The sequence below is a fragment of the Loxodonta africana genome, chromosome 12 (assembly GCF_030014295.1).
Source record: "Loxodonta africana isolate mLoxAfr1 chromosome 12, mLoxAfr1.hap2, whole genome shotgun sequence".
In the NCBI taxonomy this organism is placed as follows: domain Eukaryota; kingdom Metazoa; phylum Chordata; class Mammalia; order Proboscidea; family Elephantidae; genus Loxodonta; species Loxodonta africana.
The window spans coordinates 74,023,873-74,042,467 of record NC_087353.1 but is presented as its reverse complement, the minus strand read 5'-3'; the positions used below and the strand labels follow the sequence as shown (position 1 = coordinate 74,042,467).

The 18,595-nt window shown below is 47.4% G+C and overlaps 1 protein-coding gene across 1 annotated transcript in view; it reads right to left on the bottom strand.

Moving 5' to 3' along the window:
- Positions 1-18,595, bottom strand: part of XYLT1 (xylosyltransferase 1) — a 371,046-nt gene that overhangs the window by 244,465 nt on the left and 107,986 nt on the right. Inside the window, exon 2 of the mRNA XM_064295636.1 lies at positions 14,033-14,071. Coding sequence (XP_064151706.1) covers positions 14,033-14,071 — 39 coding nt within the window. The remainder of the gene's footprint in view (positions 1-14,032; positions 14,072-18,595) is intronic.

The following is an 18,595-nucleotide window of genomic DNA, read 5'->3' as shown; positions in this document are numbered from 1 at the left end:
TATGCCACCAGGGTTTCCATACATGCATACATGTATGTTAATATGCAAAGGAAAACCCTGGCAGGAGAAATAAGAAAACCGTTAATACCTCTGAAGACTAGAAAAGGGGGTATGAAGGGTTTTACTTTTCATCTGATAATCTTTTGGATTGCTTGAATTTTTTTTTTTCCGTGAGTCTGAATTGCTTATTACCCTTACTAAACGATGCCTGTGCACAGTTAGTCCACTCGGCTTGGCCCTCAGCAAGTACCCAGATTCAAACCACTTCTCTTGGCCCCACTGTCCAAACCACTGCTGCTTCCCCCTGAATATTGCAATAGCGTCCTCCCTTGCCCGTCTCCCTGTTCCTGCCCTTGACCTACAGTGCATTTTCAGCACAGCAGCCATGTCACTCCTTTGCTTGGAATCTTCCAAAGACTTCCCATGGCGGAGTGAAAGCAATGTCCTTTGTAGGGTCGACAAGGCCCTAATGATCTAGTCCCATGCCCCTCTCTCCCTTGCTCACTACGCTCTAGGTCACACTGACTTTATGACTGTCCAACAGACTTGCCAAGCCCATCCCACTGCAGGGCCTTTGCACTGGCTGCCTTCTGTGCCTGCGACGCTCTGTCCTCAGATCTCCACGCGGCTCACCTGCTCTGCGCAAATGCTGCCTCATTTCCACGTGGCCCTCCCTGACTGACCTGGTTGACCCCGTCCCCAACTGACTTCTCCTTAGCACCTGTCACCATCTGATGGAATAAGTAAAAACACATTTTCTCATTTACCCTCTGCCTCTTTCTTTAGAATGTGGGCTTAGGTGGGCAGGGGCTCATGTTCATCTCCAGTCCCTAAAATAGCCCCTGACCATAGGAGGCACTCAATAACTAGCCAGTAAATGAATCAATCAACAATATACAGCAATACCTGCAAAAGCCAGAACATGTGTAAGGCGGAAACCTGTCGGACAAAGGAAACTCAAATATCTTCCACTAAATAAAAACCCGTTGCTGTCCAGTCGATTCCAACTCATAGCGACCCTATAGATAGAGAGAGACAGAAAAGTGGTAACTGCACCCTGTCAAAGGCAGAAAACTTTCCACACCCAGAAAAACAAGGTAGTCCCTCTGAGTTCCGGCTCTCACAGGCTTCCTGTAATAACAGCACGATCATATGACATACAATTGATAAAAATTTTTTAAAAACCATTGCTGTTGAGGCGACTCCAACTCTTGGCGATCCTGTGTGTTACAGAGTAGAACTCCTCCATAGGGTTTTCTTGGCTGTAATCTGTACAGAAGCAGCCTGCCAGATCTTTCTTTCACAGTATTCCTGGGTGGATTCGAACTGCAACATTTAGGTTAGTAGCCAAGAGCAAACCGTTTGTACCAGCTAAGGACCTTTTCTATTGATAATAGCAGCAATTAAAAACAAATCCAGAAAAGGACTTCAAGTCGCAAACGAAAAAAAAAAACACTGTTTTCAGTCACAGCCAAGCTCAGAGACCGGGGTGGGTGCACTGCTGGCTGCTGCACTAAGCAGACACTCAGCACACAAGCCTCTGAGGCTCTTTCACAGGGTCCAGGGCGTCTGACTGCAGTGCAGTGAGTCCAAGCCCAGGAAGTAAATGCCAGTCTGGTTTGAACATGTTACAGCATGACGCCCAGCCCAAAAGCCACAGACTAGTTCCGGGTGTCAAGCAAGGCCACACCCTCCAGAGACAGCCCAGCAGCCACAGATGTGAACACCCATCCTTGAAGTCTTCCAGAGGACGTGGGCTTGGAGACCACACCTTGTGCTCAGCCACGCCCACCACAGGGTGCTCAGAGCTGCAGCTGTGACTCAGCTGTGACTCAGCGCCCCAGCCTGGGGTCTGGATCCCTCCAGGAGTGAGCTGGGTGACACAGGAGCCCCTTCGCTGTGGCTGAGGGTTTACTGCCTTCTGAAATTAGAGCTTTCTTTGTGTCTCATCTCATCTCACCTGTCACTGAAACACGTGCTAATTTACTTACAACCCCACCCAATATGAGGTCACTTAAAACTCAAAGACATTTAGAGGGAGGTGGGAGCCCTGGTAGCGCAGTGGTTAAGAGACAGGCTGCTGACCAAAAGGTTGGCAGTTCAAATCTACCAGCTGCTTCTTGGAAACTGTATGGGGCAGTTCTACTCTGTCCTATAGGGTCGCTATGAGTTAGAACCACTTGACAGCAACGGGCTTGGTTTGGGTTTTTTTTTTTTTTTTTTGTCCAATCAATGAGCTTCACCTAAACCTCACCAACATCATTTTATTACAGTCGGCTGGCCTTGACTTTTGCAGTCTCTGCAAACTATATTTGGTTAAGACAACGGTTCTTCATTCTGGTGCTTTTGCCCCCAGGGGCCACTTGACAATGCCTGGGGACACTTTCACTTTGGGTGTGACCACTGACAGTGGTATGCTACTGGCATTGGCATCTGGTAGGTAGAGGCCAGGAATGCTGCTAAACACCCTGTAATGTACAAGACAAGCCCCTCACAACACAGAATTATCAGGCCTCAGACACTAGTTGTGCTGAGGTTGAGACACCCTGGGTTAGTTAAATCAACGGAATGAATGTGGTGCCCTGGAGAGGGGAGGGCATTAAGTGAAGAACTGAAGCTGGAAGCTAAAGGACAGGAATGATGAGACCATGCCCCCCTCCAACTTGGGGCTCCTGAGATGGGTCTTGGCCCCCAGCTGTCTAAGAAAGCTGTTTGGGGACTTTGAATCACGGCCAGTTCTGCTGCCCAGCCATCTCCAAGTACACCTCAGGCCAGAAAGAAGCTGCTTCAGCACATGGAGAGGTGATGTGGGAGGGACCAGCTGCTGAAGTATTTTCTGCTTAGATGAACCATCCTGTTTCTGCTGCTCTGCTGACCACTCTGGGGTCCAGACAGGCCTTGGCTTTCTTCATGTGATGACAACACAGACCACCCCCATCCCTGCATGCAGACAGAATGGCACAACCCACTGACAAGACGCAAGCACCCTCTGGGCTTGGCTATTTTTAAAGAATGCTTCTGCCCTCTCTGCAAAAAGGGAGCCAGCCACCCAAACAGAGGAAGAAGAATGTTCCAGATAGAGCACAGAGCGAGACGCTGCAGGAAGGGAGGACCAACAGTCTTCACCCTCTCGTGGCTCAAGGCTGCAGAGACAGTGCAGGGAGCCAAGAGAGGCTACGTTCTCCCAAGCCTGCTCCTCACCCGAGAGAGAGAGGGGACCAATGCTAACAAGTGACAGCCGGGTATCTCCATCACATCCTCAAAACAGCCCTAAGGAAGAAGGTGCTGGCAGGGCTGCTTTCACTAGTGGGGAACTGAGGCTCGGGAGGTGAATGCCTCCTCAAAGGCGACATATTCAGGAAGTGAATCAGCCAGGATTCGAACCCAGGACCATAAAAATAATAATAAAGGTGTACAGTGTACCAAGCACTGTTCTATTGTTTAATGCATATTAGCCCACTCCATCATCCCAACAGTCCTCTGTGGTAGCCACAGCTATTATGCCCATCTTTCTTTAAAGAGATGGAGGCACAGAGAGATCCACGGATTGCAGAAATCCTCGCAGCCAGGAAGTGGCTAGCCAAGCTGTCTGGCTTCAGAGTCCCAGATCTGCCTCGGTGGGGCTCCTCTGAGCCCCTCCCAGAGGCTGTGTGGGCAGCCAAACAAATGAAAAAACCCATTGCCATGGAGTAGATTCCGACTCACCAGGTATCAGCCTATTTTCTACTTCATAGATGACAGCTGAGGAGGGTTCACTCTTGTCTCTCCAGGGGGTGCTACAGACACATGCCCTAGGGCCTGACCAAAAACCAAAACCAAACCCAGTGCCGCAGTGTAGATTCTGACTTGTAGCGACCCTATAGTTCAGAGTAGAACTGCCCCTTAGAGTTTCCAAGGAATGCCTGGTGGATTCAAACTGCAGACCTTTGGTCAGCAGCCATAGCTCTTAACCAGTACGCCACCAGGGTTTCCCCAGGGCCTGAAAGGTAAGGAAAACGAGTGAATGTAAGCCAGCGCGGGATTTTTATGAATAAGTGAGCCTTGGCCCCACTCAAAAAGGGTTGCTGGTATGGCCGCTAGCTGACTAATGCCTAGTAGAGACCCTGTTTGATGTTACCTTTTAATTTTTCAAGAATCCTTCCTGCTAAAAAATAAAATAAATAAAAAACAAAACTTCTCTCAAACAGGAAGGTCCTTGGATGGTGCCAATGGTTTGTACTCAAATACTAACCTAAAGGTTCGCAGTTCAAACCCAACCAGTGACGCTGCAGAAGAAACCCCGGTGACCTGTTTCTGTAAAGACTGTTGTTGTTGTTATCTGCCCTCACGTAGATTTCGACTCACAGGGACCCCATATGACAGAGTAGAACTGCCCCACGGGGTTCCCTAGGCTGTAATCAGGAGAGAAGTAAACTGCCAGGCCTTTCTCCCATGGAGCCGCTGGGTGGGTTCAAGCTGCCAACCTGTAGGTTAGCAGCCAAGCAGTTAACCTTTGAACCGCCAGGGCTCCTCCATAAAAATTAAACCAAAAAACCAAATCTGTTGCCGTCAACTCAATTCCGACTCATAGCAACCCTACAGGACAGAGTAGAACTGCCCCATATGGTTTCCAAGGAGCGACTGATGGATTCGAACTGCTGAGCTTTGGTTAGCAGCCCAGCTCTTGACCACTGCGTCACCAACCCCTGTGGAGCAGTTCTGCTCTGTGACACATGGGGTTGCCATGAGTTGGAATCAACTTGACACCAACAAGTTTAGGCCAAATAGAATCCACGTGCAGGTCAGAAATGGCCACCAGGAGGCCCATGTACCACTTTGTGTCTAGGGCCATATAATGATGAAGCGACCTCCTGACCCCCATAACTGGTGACCAGTTACTATTGGGGCAGTGATAATGGAGGCTGGTCATCCAGCACACAAAAGTCTCCTTAACCCCCCTTTATAGATGGCAGTTCTTTCTTCTAGCATCGAGTTGGCTGGGATTTTTCTTCTCAGGACAATAAAATCGCATTTCTGTCCTCAACCCCACCCATCTGGCACCCTACACCAGAGCTAACTTCAGTTTTCCATCTAGCTCTCTTTCTTTCAGTGGAAAAATAAGTACCACAGTTTCCAGAAGAAAACAAGAAGGGGTTACTATTATTAAGAAGATGTTCCTTTTCAGAAAAGCAATTAAATCCAGCAGGGAGGGTTCACTGAGATTGGCCCAGCGGTCCAGCCCCACCTCGCTGTCCTTCACGGGGAGGGCATCCTGAGTCCCCCACCAGGACGCCCTGGGCTGGGGAAACAGTGGTGAGCTGGCCTTCCCTGCTGGCTCCCAGGGGCTTGAGAGGAGGCGCTGGTACTTCTGTGAACTCTGCTGATCAACGCTCAGGCCAGATTCAACTGCCAGTATGGTGACATTTCCTAGAGGTGTGGCAGAGAGCAGAAGAGGAGAAAAGGTCGCTGTCTGCTCTGGGGCTGCCAGGGAGGAGCTGGAGGCCTGCCCCCTTGCCACCCCGGACCTCAGTTCCCTGGAGAAGCCCTTGCCGCTCAGGAATTCACTGCCTTTGGGAACCTTGACAGACGGGCGGGTGTGAGTGATCACAAAGCCCCAGAATACACCATCTGTTACGGATTGAATTATGCCCCTCAAAAAAAAAAAAAAAAAAAAGCACTGTAAATCCTAACTCCTATACCTGTGGATAAGGAGCCCTGGTGGCACAGTGGTTAAGCACTTGGCTGCTAACCGGAAGGTCAGTGGTTTGAACCTACCAATCGCTCCAGGAGAGAGATATGGCAGTCTGCTCCCATAAAGATCACAGCCTTGGAAACCCTATGGGGCAGCTCTACTCTGTCCTACAGGGTCACTATGAGTCAGGAGCGACTTGACAGCAGTGGGTTTGCTTTGGTTTTATATGTGGTGGTTCAGTGGTAGAATTCCCACCATCCAGTGCACCTCAAGCACAGCCATGACCCATCTGTCAGTACAGGCTTGTGTGTTGCTGTAATGCTGAACGGGTTTCAGCTCAGCTTCCAGATTAAGACAGACTAGGAAGAAAGGCCTGGCAATTTACTTTAAAAAAATAAGCCAACCAATGAACACTCTATGGACCACAATGGTTGAATCCTGTTGTGCATGGGGTTGCCATGAGTCTGGGGCTAACTCAACAGCAGCTCACTACAACATGTGTGCACATATGTACATACGTATCTATGTATAGTCTGTATTACATATAAAAATAATATGACATATACGGTTTAAGACATATAATATATATATGATGTAAGATCTATATAACATACGGGATATGATATAAGATATACGTGATATAGAATTTAGTTACAAGAGAGATATACACATCTCTCTATATAGATAAATTATAAGGTATCTTAACCAGATATAAAATATACACATGTATCTTAGCAACATAGCTGTGAAGAGTGTTTCACATGTAACCTGGCTCTCATCTAGGCTCTACCACTTACTGACTGTGTAACTTTAAAAAAAAAAAAACTTGATCCCACTGGGCCACAGCTGGCTCATCTGTAAAATGGGCCTAAAATTAATACCTGCTTCATGGGGTTATATACCCTGATAAATGAAAGGTAGACTGCCAGCATTCAAACCCTGGCTGTTCCAATGGTTAACTGTTGAGCAAGTAACTTCTTCACACTTCAGCTTGTCATCTGTAAAATGGGATGGCACTATGGCATCCTTGTGGAATTTGAATGAGTGAGTCCCTGTAAAGAGCTTAGAGGAGTGCCTGGCAAAAAGTGCTCAATGAGTGTCAGCTAAAGACACTAAATCTACTAACACACATCAAACGTACAGTCCCAGGCTCGCCATACGTGTCCAATGCATGCTTGTGATTACTTACAACCGCGGTGTTCTGAGCCAAGGGCTAAATTCGAACCCTCAGCTTCTCAGATGAAGTCGGCACCCATTAAGAATAGAGGAATAGTGATCTCAACGCCGTCTCTTTTTCAAAATGATGCATGTGGCTGTGCTTTGGGGAACTCGCTGGCTATTTTTGGAACATCGCGTCACATTGCTCACCCTGAGTCATACGGATCAGAAAGGAGCCCGTGGCCATGGGACCGCAAACCGGCCCTGTGAAAGTTTCCACTGCCCAAGCCCAGCCTCCCAGCCCTGGTCTTTGCCTGCCAGCAAGGGGTAATGAAAGACCCAGCCAAATTCCAGCCAGAGGATGGAATCATGGCAAAGAGATTTGGCTATTGCAAAGCCAGCCTTGGCTGCTCCACCGAGGCTCCCCTCACCCAAAGAGGTGGCAGGAAGGAAAGCAGATGGGCTGGAAGCAATTTGGTCCCAGCGTCCTCTCAGCAGATGCTGGGCACCATAAGAATTAATGGGCTGGAGACTCAGGTAAGAGCCATTCAGAAGCTCCCTGATTACTCCCCAAACCACTCCCTATGGAGGAAAAGGTTAATCGAAGCCCAGAGCTGGAAGAGAAGCGAGGAGACAGCAATTGCTTTAATCCGAGAGCAGGGGAGGCGCTCCAGGAGAAAGAAGCTTGCACAAAGGAGGCTAGGGCCTGTCTCTGAAAGAGGAAGCAGGTTGCACCCAGGCCTAAAAATCGAGTTATTCGCTCCATCAGTGCAGAAGCCAGAGCCTTAGGCCAGTCCCCGTCCAGAACCCAGCCAAGTAGCTGGGGCTTTGTTTTTGCCTTGGAAACACTGCACATTTGCTGTACTCTTGGGCCATATGCCTCTCCGGAAACCATCTCTGATGAGGTTTTTCCCCATAAAGTTCCCATAAGACCCGCGTTTTACATACGCGGTGCACATGCCCATATATGCTGTGGGTCACTACTCTCCGTGCTGTGAGTCAGTCACTTTCAATCCCGACCCAGAGCGCAGGGTGGTCAATGTGTCGTGGCTCCGGCCTAAGGCTGGCTCAAATCTGACACCGGTCTCTCTGTGACATTTGGACATAAGAGGACACGAAGAAGGAGACTCACTGCACATTTCTACACCACACAGCTGCATGGTTGGGACTGTCTCATAGAGTAAGCTGTCCATGCAGACAGCGGGCTTAAACCAGGGTTTCTCGACCTCAACATTATCTGAAGAATTAGTCAAATAATTCTTTGTTGGGGGCAAAGGGTGTTGCCCTGTGCATTAAAGGGTGTTTAGAAGCATCCCTGGCCTCTACCCACTAGATGCCAGTAGCATACCCCTCACCCCAGTTGTGACAAAAATGTCTCCAGACATTGCCAAGCATCTCCTGGGGGTCAAAATCACCCCTGGTGAGAACTACTGGTTTACACTGGAGCCAGTTAATTGGCTAATGACAACTCTTAACCAGACTTCTGGCATTAGCTGCCAAATCAGGCCAGCACTGCTAGGGACTGACATTCCCTTGGCCAGGTCCACGTGCTCACGCTAGACGTTAGTTTGTCTGGATGGCCCTGAACTTAAGCCTCTTTTCTTCCCTGCGCCTACTCAACCTTTTACCTTCATCCTGCCTGATAAGGTAATTCCTTATTCATCTTGACATTATAATGACACAAAGGCAGCCTCTAGCTTGAAGGAGCTAATGCTTTAATTGATTCTAAGGAAAACTGGCATCTTTCTGATAGGAACCCAGACATAATATGCAAAAATTTCAGAACACTACTACTGTGGCCCCTTTGCACGGTTAACGATTTCTCATTTGGAAGCTCTTAGCTCAAATTTCACTTCCTGAGCTCAAAACTCACCTTCTGAGTTCAAATCTCACCTCCTCAGCTCATACCCCATCTCCTGTAAGAGACTTCCCTGAACAACCTCTCTCCCCTCCCAACCAGCCGCTCTTGCTTATAAACGCGCTTGTCTTTTTTCCCCATTCGCATATTACTACTTGAAATTATCAGTCTGTTTACTGTCTGACCCCTTCCACCAGAATGGATGCTCCACAGGCCAGGAACCTTCTGTCTTGTTCATCACTGTTTCCTTAGCACAAATTTTGGCATTCCCTGTGGCCCATTAACTATTTATTGAATAAGCAAATGGATGAGTGAATTTGCATAGGTACGACTTTTAAAGTATTCATTTCCCTTCATATCCACTCCTCATTTTATTCATGAGCCTTCTCCACAATCTTCAGGGCCCCAGCATCATCTTTAAATAATGTGAATGTAATTCCCTACCCTGATACTCCCAGTTAGTTGATCAAAGAAATTCAAATACCTGGTTGGTTTTTGAAAACTGAACAGTCAGGCATTTCCCTCCTGATATTTTTGATCTTCAGGTCCTGAGAGATCTCAATGTAAATCAAGGCCTGCTCCCCTCTTAGCAGAGCCAACTTCACAAATACCCAGACTGACAAATCTTTACAAAAGAGCGCCTTTACTTCAACTCCCCTGGCACCTCAGTGTTTGAGGAGAGGCCATTAACTAATTGACAGAGAAGCTGTTTGGGGGCAGGCATGTAGAGAAGCTAAAATTAAATGACAAGAGGCTTTGCCAATTGGAGTGGATTCAGAAATGATAAACCATCTTGGTGGATCAATGAGAAAGAGAGAATCAAATAATGAGCATTTGAATTTATCAAAATACTACTGATGTACAGGAAGACATTTTGTTTTTGTTGTTCCAAAATAAATTTTCTATTGGGTCCTTTGCCTACACCATCTTACCCACAAGCCTTGTGCCAATCTGTCAAGGAATTATTCACTGTGCAAAGCATTCTATCTATCCATCCATCCCGTCCATCCCATCCATCCCGTCCATCCCGTCCGTTCATCCGTCCATCCGTCCATCCATCCATCCAACCATCCATCTACTCACTCACCCATCCATCCATCACTCTGTGTATTTATCTAAGTACATCTGCAAATACTTGTGTAAAGCATTTTCTATCTATCTACCTATCTGTCTGTCTATCGATCTTGGGTTGCATAATTCAAGCCCATTCCTCTAGCTTTGCCTGAGCATTAGGAAAGCTTTTTTTTTTTTTTTTTTTTTTACCAGTTGAGGCAACTTTATTTTCTGGAAAAATACAATTGAGATTGAGGGATTGAGTCTGATGTCATACAGCCTTGAGTCTCACACCCACCTGTGCAATGCACTTCTTGTGTGACCTTGGGCAACTTCCTTAACTTCTCTGACCATTAGATATCTTTGGAAATTGAGTATAATAAGAACACCTATGGGACAGTGGTATTTAAGAATTCAATGGGAGATGCCAGTTCCTGGCAAATGGTAAATGTTAGTGAGGGTGGGGATAATGATAATTCCACCAAGATGCTAACGACATTCAAATTTTTTCCCGTTTTTTTCATTTCTAGGTCACCTGGCTCCTGGGTAACCACCATCTGGAGACCAGGGAAGCATTCACTACCGACAGTCAGGGCTTCCTTGATACAACCCCAGGGGCAGCCTGCTGAGGGGAAAGCTGACACCAGGGATTTCAACCATACTGGGCTTCCTTGTTGTATTAATCCGGCTGTTAAGCAGAAGAGTCCTGCTGATGCTGCCAGATGCAAAGCTCTGCTGTGCTAACGGCAGAGAGCATTAGAGGAGCCCTTGCAGCCCATCAATCCATCTCCCCCAACTCACAACAACTGCCCTGGGACAGATTAGCCAAGCAATGGGTGAGGACTGATGCAATTAATACTGGGGAAAGGGGGACGCATGGAGGAAAGGGCTTCTGGGTAGCCTAATGTTCCAATGCAGGCTGCGCCTGGGCAAGCCTAGCAGTGAAAGCTAAGAGGCGGGCCCACCTGTGGTACCTGTGCCCTAAGACAGAATGGGCAATCCCTTCTCTAGGAATACACAGCACCAGGAGGAAGAAGTGGGAACTGACCTAGAGCTCCAAGCACATCTGCCACGTTACCTCTGCATGGCTGGCTCTTCCAAGCTCTGCAACATCTGTTTTCTTGCTCGTGGCATCTGGGTACCATTTGGGGCACCATTTTCTGCCAAAACTGCTTCCTTGCCCCTCCTGTCTGACCTGCCTGCAGGCAGCTGTACAGGATCCTGTCCTGAGTCCCGTGTGGGGTTGAAGCCCAGCACGGAGTAAGATCTGGCTGCAGGCTTTTGCCAACAGTTACAGAAAAACATTTGCACTTTGGTTTGGTTTCAATGACTCTTTAACACGGGAGATCAGAACACAGAGAAAGACAAAAAGATCCCATGGCTCCCCAAGGACCTAGAACCATATGAGACTGATAAGTGTTGTTTGGAGACAAATTGAGTCACTTCCCCAATGGTGTCCACAGACGCACAAAGTTGGTCCCATGCCGTGGCTGGCTGTGCCTGGGGACTCAGCTTCTTGGGGCCAACGGGCATGATCCTGAGAACGGTCACTGCCCAGGGTGAGCTGTCACCCCCACACAATATGCTGGCCAAAGCCACAGAGCACATGACTTCTCTTTCCCATGGAGGCCTTGAAGGACTGACTGGGTGATGTCCGCAGTGAAGGATATGGGAGGGCCAAGAATAGAACCATCTAGAACGCAGATGCTCCACCCCCAGAACATAAAGGCTTTGCTTCCAAAGTTCTGGACACAGGCTATTTGCCCAAGGGTTTTCCTGACTCTACTAAGTTTTCCTTCTGGGGAAGAAATGGTAAAAGAGAAGAGGAATCCTGTTAAAACCACACTCTGGAAGTTCTCTCATACTGGTTGGATTGAGTGAAGATGACATGTTTCCCAAAGTGGCTTGTGCACCTCCAAGAGTATATCTGCATGGTTTTAGAGGGCATCCAAAGGGACATTTTGATTTAATTCAGCAGTTTTATGTTTACTTTAATATTTTGGAAAAATATCACTTGAACATCAGACTTGAGATTTCACCACACTACTGACTGAGGCAGGGTGGGTTTCTCAACCTTGGCACTACTGACATTTGAGGCCAATTGTTCTTTGTGGTGGGGGACTGTCTTGTGCATTGTCGGATGTTTAGCAGCAACTCTGGCTTCCTGATACCTATGAGATGCCAGGAACACTCCACCCAGTTGTGACAACCAAAGATGTCTCCCGTTAAACCCACTGCCATAGAGTTGATTCTGACTCATAGCGACCCTACAGGACAGAGTAGAATTGCCCCATAGGGTTTCCAAGGAGCAGCTAGTGGATTCAAACTATTGACCTTTTGGTTAACAGCCAAAAGCCCCTCAGTGGGGCGGGGTGGGGGTGGGGAGGTTAAAATCACCTTTAACTGAGAACCATTAGGTTAGAATAAGTCTACTTCCAAAAGAAAAGTGAGTTAATAAAAGTTAAAAATGTATATTTAGGTGACTCAACAGTACAAGTGCGATTCACATGTGGCAAACATGGTTAGGGTAATATGTGAATAGTGGAAGTTTGGGGGAAAAAACCCATTGGAAGATGGCCAAACAGAAAGAAAAAATTGGATTCTTATCTAAACTTAGAGAGACTAGAAGGAAAGGCCTGGTGATCTACTTCTGAAAACCAGGCAGTAGAAATCCTATGGATCACTACAGAACATTGTCCCAGCTTGGAAGGCACTCAGAATAAGAGGGCACAGAGCTGGGAAACGTTCTGTTCTGTTATACATAATGGTGCCATGAGTCAGAGCCGACTCAAGGGCAACAAATAACATAGACAACAACATCTCTTTCAAAGTCACACCCACGCCTCTCGCCTGCCAGCCCTGTTGCCTGGTCTTCCCTGAGGCAGATATAACTTAATGAGCACCCAGGGAAGTGAGAGGATAGAAGGGCACAGAGAAACCCCAAGGGCCCACTTCCCCTACCACTCTGGCCTTCCTGACCAAGGAAGGAGAAACATGGTGGGCTCAGCCCTCTTATCATCCCCCTTGGAAAGACCCAGGCAGAGATGCCAGAGAGAGAGCAAGGATGCCAGGAGAAGGTGGGACAGGACAGCTGATCCTTGCCAGTTAGATCCAGGAATCACTGAGGAGCTGACTGTTACTCAGTCTTTCTATGGTCAAGTAGGTTTGACTGTCACTAACTCTTAAAAAATGTTAGCTATGGGCTTTGAAGGAAACCCTGGTGGCATAGCGGTTAAGTGCTACGGCTGCTAACCAAAGGGTCAGCAGTTTGAATCTGCCAGGTGCTCCTTGGAAACTATGGGGCAGTTCTCCTATAGGGTCGCTAGGAGTCGGAACCGACTCCACGGCACTGGGTTTGGTTTGGTTTTTTTTGTGGGCTTTGAATAGGATCCATCCTCTCTTTCTCCTCTCTAACCCACCTACAGAGCTAAGGAACTGATTAATCTCAAGATCCACCCCCGCGAATTCAGTAGGAAAAGTAACAATAGTTTCAGTGGTTCAAAAAACTAGGACTCATAAGCAGTCATTGTGTGCCAAGACTTCATATACACCGTTTCTTGTCATTCTCACAAAACCCCTGCAAGGTGGGCACTATGATTGGGGGAACATTCCAGTTGAGAAAACAGAAGCTTAGGGAGGTGAAGTGACCCCACCTACATCACGGGGTTAGAAGACACAGAGCTGCAATCCCAACTGAGTCTGTCAGAATGCACACTCATCGCTGCTCTGCTGCCCTCTCAAGAGAGCAGAAAGTGGACACTAAGGGCCATGCCCTCCCCTGCCAGGCCCACTGGTCACCTGCCCCACACAGAGACACCACTGCAACCCAGATTCCCCAATATGGCCCAGGTGCAGGCAGAGACGGACAGACCAACTTCCTCCTTTGGCAGCTGGGCCCCAAAACCAAAGACACGGAAGGACAACACCTTCCCCCTCGGTGGCTCCCCTCTGTTTCGTCTCTCCCTTTGCATTCGCTTCCTCATCATTGCTGAGCAGGAGCAAAGGGCAGAGGAGAACTCAAAAGAAATGGCCATGGCTCCTGCCAGGAGGAGAAGGTATGCCTGGATGTGCACACGCACAAATGATCACACACACATACACCCCCAGCTGGTGGGGGTACTATACACATATGCATGGACATACACATCCAAAAATGACAGGAGGACAGCCTGACGTGGCTGCCTAGCCTTGCAGAGCCATGGGGCCAAGAGGATACACAAACACTCCCTGGAGAAGAGGTCCAGGAACACAAATGCAAAGACAAGTGACAAAGGCCACAGGAAGGTACTGACCTGGGTCTCCAGGGTGATGAGTGGACTCGGGTGTGGGTCCTGTGGGGGAGAAGGAGAAAACACACATATTGGTGGTGGGAAAAAATTAATGTACTGCTCCAGCATCATGCAAAAACAAAGTTCGTTATCTTCAGTGCTCAGGCAACCCACGGGGAGGGCAGCCCAACTATTTCTCCTCCATTCCGTGGAAACATTAGAACAGCTTGGCCCAATCTGCTGCCCCCAACTTCCTCCCATACCCAAACGATTAGGGGGACTCAAGGTTTTCATTAAAGGGCACCAGCATGAAGATCATGCAAAATGATGAGGTAGAAAGGTATAAGAAACAAAGCACCCCAGCCAAATATCTCAAAACACGTTCCTATATGGAAGAGAGACTGGACCCACAGAGGATAGAAAGAATATAAAGCCCTTATGAGGGATGAAAGGTCCCTGAGTAGTGCAAATGGTTTGTGCTGGACCGCTAACCTAAAGGTTGGCCGTTCAAACCTACTCGGTGCCACAGAAGAAAGGCCTGGCAACCTGTTCCCGTAAAGGCCTGGCAACCTGTTCCCGTAAAGAGTAATACCAAGACAACCCTATGGACAATCTACTCTATGAGATAGAATGGTCAACATTTACCCAAAACCAAAGATGAGAAGGCAAGGAGGGGACTAGAAGCTAGATCAATGGAAACAGAACAGAATGGAAATAACGAGAATGCTGACAGATTGTGAAAACTGTAACCAATGTCATGGAACAATTTGTATAAAAACTGTTAAATGGGAACCTAATTTGCTATGTAAACTTCCACCTGAAATGTAATATATTTTTTTAAAACCCTATGCAGCAGTTTTACTCTGTAACACATGGGTTGCCCTGAGTTCAAATCAACTTGATGGCAATGCTTTCTGTGTGTGTGTGTGTGTTTTGGCAGGGGAGCTAGGCCATCAATTTGTGTCTGACCTTGGAAAAAATGAGGGAAGGAATGAGACTGAGACAGAGGAACAGAGGGGCTCAATTCCTGTTTTCAGTAGCACATTCCAATGGGCTGGGGAAGATTCTTTTCAGGATAGAGAAGGTGAGAGTAACGTCCTATTCATTCACTCTCTACAAAAGCCAATTGACTAGAAATGCTTGGTGGTAAGGTTTCGGGTCATTAAACATGAACTCTTTGTGGGGGTTGCGGGGAGAGCAGGATGGGTACAGAAAGGGAAGAAACTGATGGGGAGGGGGGTAGTGGTTTTCAGCAAGTGGTTTCCAAGGAAAACAGGAAACTTAGTATGTAAAGACTATTTTTGTCTGCACCATGTCCACTCTGAACGTTAACCATCTTAGACTCATGACTCTGGGAAAAGAACCTTAAGCTGCCTCTGACAGAAAATGGGTCTGATTTTAGGGCCCTGAAGTACCCACCCAGCTTGTCACTTTGGTTTATCCTAGCAGATATTCATACACGATCTTCTAGGAAGCCATGCAAATTAGCACCAGTCTGCTGGTGGCCTATACTGGGAACCAAAAGTAAGTGTAAGGAAACTGGAATATTCTAAACCCTTAATCGCCTCGTATGCATGAGAAAGTTGAACAATATAAAAGAAAGACAGAACTGATGCATCTGAACTGTAGTTCTGGCAAAGAATACTGAATATACTGTGGACTGCCAGAAGAAGGAACAAATCAGTCTTTGAAGAAATACAACCAGAATGTTCCTTTTAAGCAAGGATGGCAAGACTTCAACTCACTCACATTGGACGCATGATCAGGAAAGACCAATCCGAGAAAAGGACATCATGTTTGGTCAGTGAAAACGAAGGAAACCCTCAATGAGATGGATTGACACAATAGCTGCGACAATGAACTTAAACACACCAATGATCATGAAGATGGCAAAAGACCAGGTAATGTTTTATTCTGTTATACGTGAGGTGACCATGAGTTGGAGTGGATCCAACGGCAACACCAACCACCACCCTAGGTGAATTGTCATTCCCCTTTTTGATCACTGTCCTGTGATCTTCATAATAATGCCTATTGCTTACGAACATAAGAGGCACGATCTCAGGACCGTTTTGGGCTCTGGTCAGTGCTGATCTTCCTCTCCAGATAAGTGACTGACTCATTTTCCCCAATTCCAGTTATGAATCCCATTCCCAGCACTTCCCCAATGGGGCAGCTCACAGTTAAGTTGCCAAGACGGTCTCCGTCTAATTTCCACATTCTCCCAGGAAAATATGGAGGGAATGTTTCTCTCCCTCTCCCCACATTTCATGTTTGACCCGTAAAGGAACATGGGAACATCTGGAAGAAAATACTTCCGGCTTCCCTCTTCAAGCCCTTACTAGCTCCTTCCCAAGGATGGAGACGTGGCTGTAACTCCTGAGAACCCGACGTTCACCACGCCACTTTTTCCCAGCGAGCAGAGACACTGCTGTAGCCATCTTTCATGGAGTCCCTCCAGCCAGCAAATCTACCATTTGCCCCAGGAAGAGTGGACTCCATACCTGCTGCTGCCACGTGCCCAGTAAGCACATTAGGCAGGGCCCGTTTTTGTCTTCTAGAAGCCTGATCACCCCCGCCCCGCCCCGCCCCAGTCTATGACCTGGTATATGAGTCAGACCTTGTACATGCCACCTAGGAGTGAGAGCAAGCAAAGCCTGCTCTTAGGTCAGAGCCGGTCAGTGGCTATCTGTCTGTCTTCTTCATGCAGATCCACCATCTTGATTCTGACTGGAAGATAAGAAGCCGCTTTTTAGCCTCAAACATTAGTCTCATTCTCAAGGCCACTTCCTCGCCAAGCCTTGTGCTGGGCTCTTGGGTGCCCACCCAGATTAATTAAGCCATACTTCACAGCCCATTGGGCTATTGTTTGGGGCTTAGTCTTCATTTCCCAGAATCCAGAGGGGGTACAGGAGGAGAGTGCCATCCTGAACCCCTCAGAACAACTTCACTGGATAAAACCTTTCTTGGGAAGCCACTGGAAACCCCTGTCAACCGTGCCAACAAAACCAAGAGGCTGATCTCTGGACACTGGGGAAGCACTGCATCTTTATCTGGTGTTCAAAAATTGAAACCCATATCAGCACATGGTCAGGGGTCCAAGATTCATTAAAAGGCTTCTGGAAGGCAAAAGCACAAGAGATCTACTTAGCATGTTAATTAACTGGCCAGGAAGAGGATAAAGTACTCTCAAGTGGCCACATCATTAACACTTGGGATTCACTCGCCAACAAAATTGTGTTCTGCTTTCCCTCCGTGCACATTCCAAATGCAAGCCTCTCCACACAGAGGCCCAGTCCAGTGGATTCAAGGTATGGCTGCCTATCGGTGAGGTCTCACTCTCAGCAACATCCTCCTTAATTGGAACGGCTAACGAAGTGGAACCGGGTCAATGATGCTGTCTGCTTAATCCATCGTGTCTGTCTAAATTGGGACTCTTCGGTTTAAAAAAAAAATACAGTAGAGTAAATTCTTGTCTGTCAGAGGAAAGTCTCCCGGAGACCAAAGGCGAATTCGTAACGTGCTAGGATGCTACAGTGGAGTGCTTTTAGAATCGTAATGTGGATACCAGGAACCACAGCCCAGCCTTTCATGTCGTCTATGGCAATGACCAAATTGGGGAAGTCAAATGGGGAACGAGGTTGACTGAATTTGTGGCCTTCATTCTTCACCACTCCCTAGATCCACGCCCTCTGGTCATGTGACTTTGCAGTTCTTCCTATTAGCGGCAAAGTGTACTTCCCCATCCCTTGACCTTGACCATATGACTTGCTTTGTCCAATGGGAGGGTAGCAGAGGTGACCTAAGCAGAGGCTTGCAGTATGCTTGCATGATTGAGCATAACCTCTCGTGCTTTTGCCATCGCCATGAGAACACACCCCCAGATAGCCTGGAGGTCCAAGGAGGATGAGGGACACATGGAGCAGACGTGGACCCAGCCTGCAGCTCAGAGCCAAGTATGGCCTAGATTAGCCTACCCATAGCCGACCCTCAGACATATATATATGCCCTGGATGGCACAAATAGTTCAGTGCTCAGCTACTAACCTAAAGGTTGGCAGTTCTGGTCTACCCAGAAGCACCTCGGAAGACAGGCCTGGCAATCTACTTCTGAAGATCAAATCCACTGAAAGCCCTAAAGAGCACAGTTCTACTCTAACACACATGGGGTCAACATAAGCAGGAAACTGACTCAGTAGCAACTGGTTTGGGTTGTTTTTGTCATATATATATATGTGTGTGTGTGTGTACATCTATAAATATATGTGTGTGTGTATATATATGTATATATATATACATGTTTGTATATATCTCAAATACTTTGTTTCAAGCCATTGAGTTTTGGGATGGTTTGTTATACAGCATTATTATGGCAATAATTAACATATACTTTCCAAACACTGATCTTGATAGACTTAAAAAGCATTTGGCACGAACACTCATAGACTTGGAACCTAAATGATACCAGACTCTTTTCCCTAAGTCTATGAATACATTCCATGAACCTGAAAATACAACTAACAGCTATCCTTTATTGAGGGCCTACTCTGTACCAGGTTCTGCAGTAGCTGTCGCATTACACCAAGAG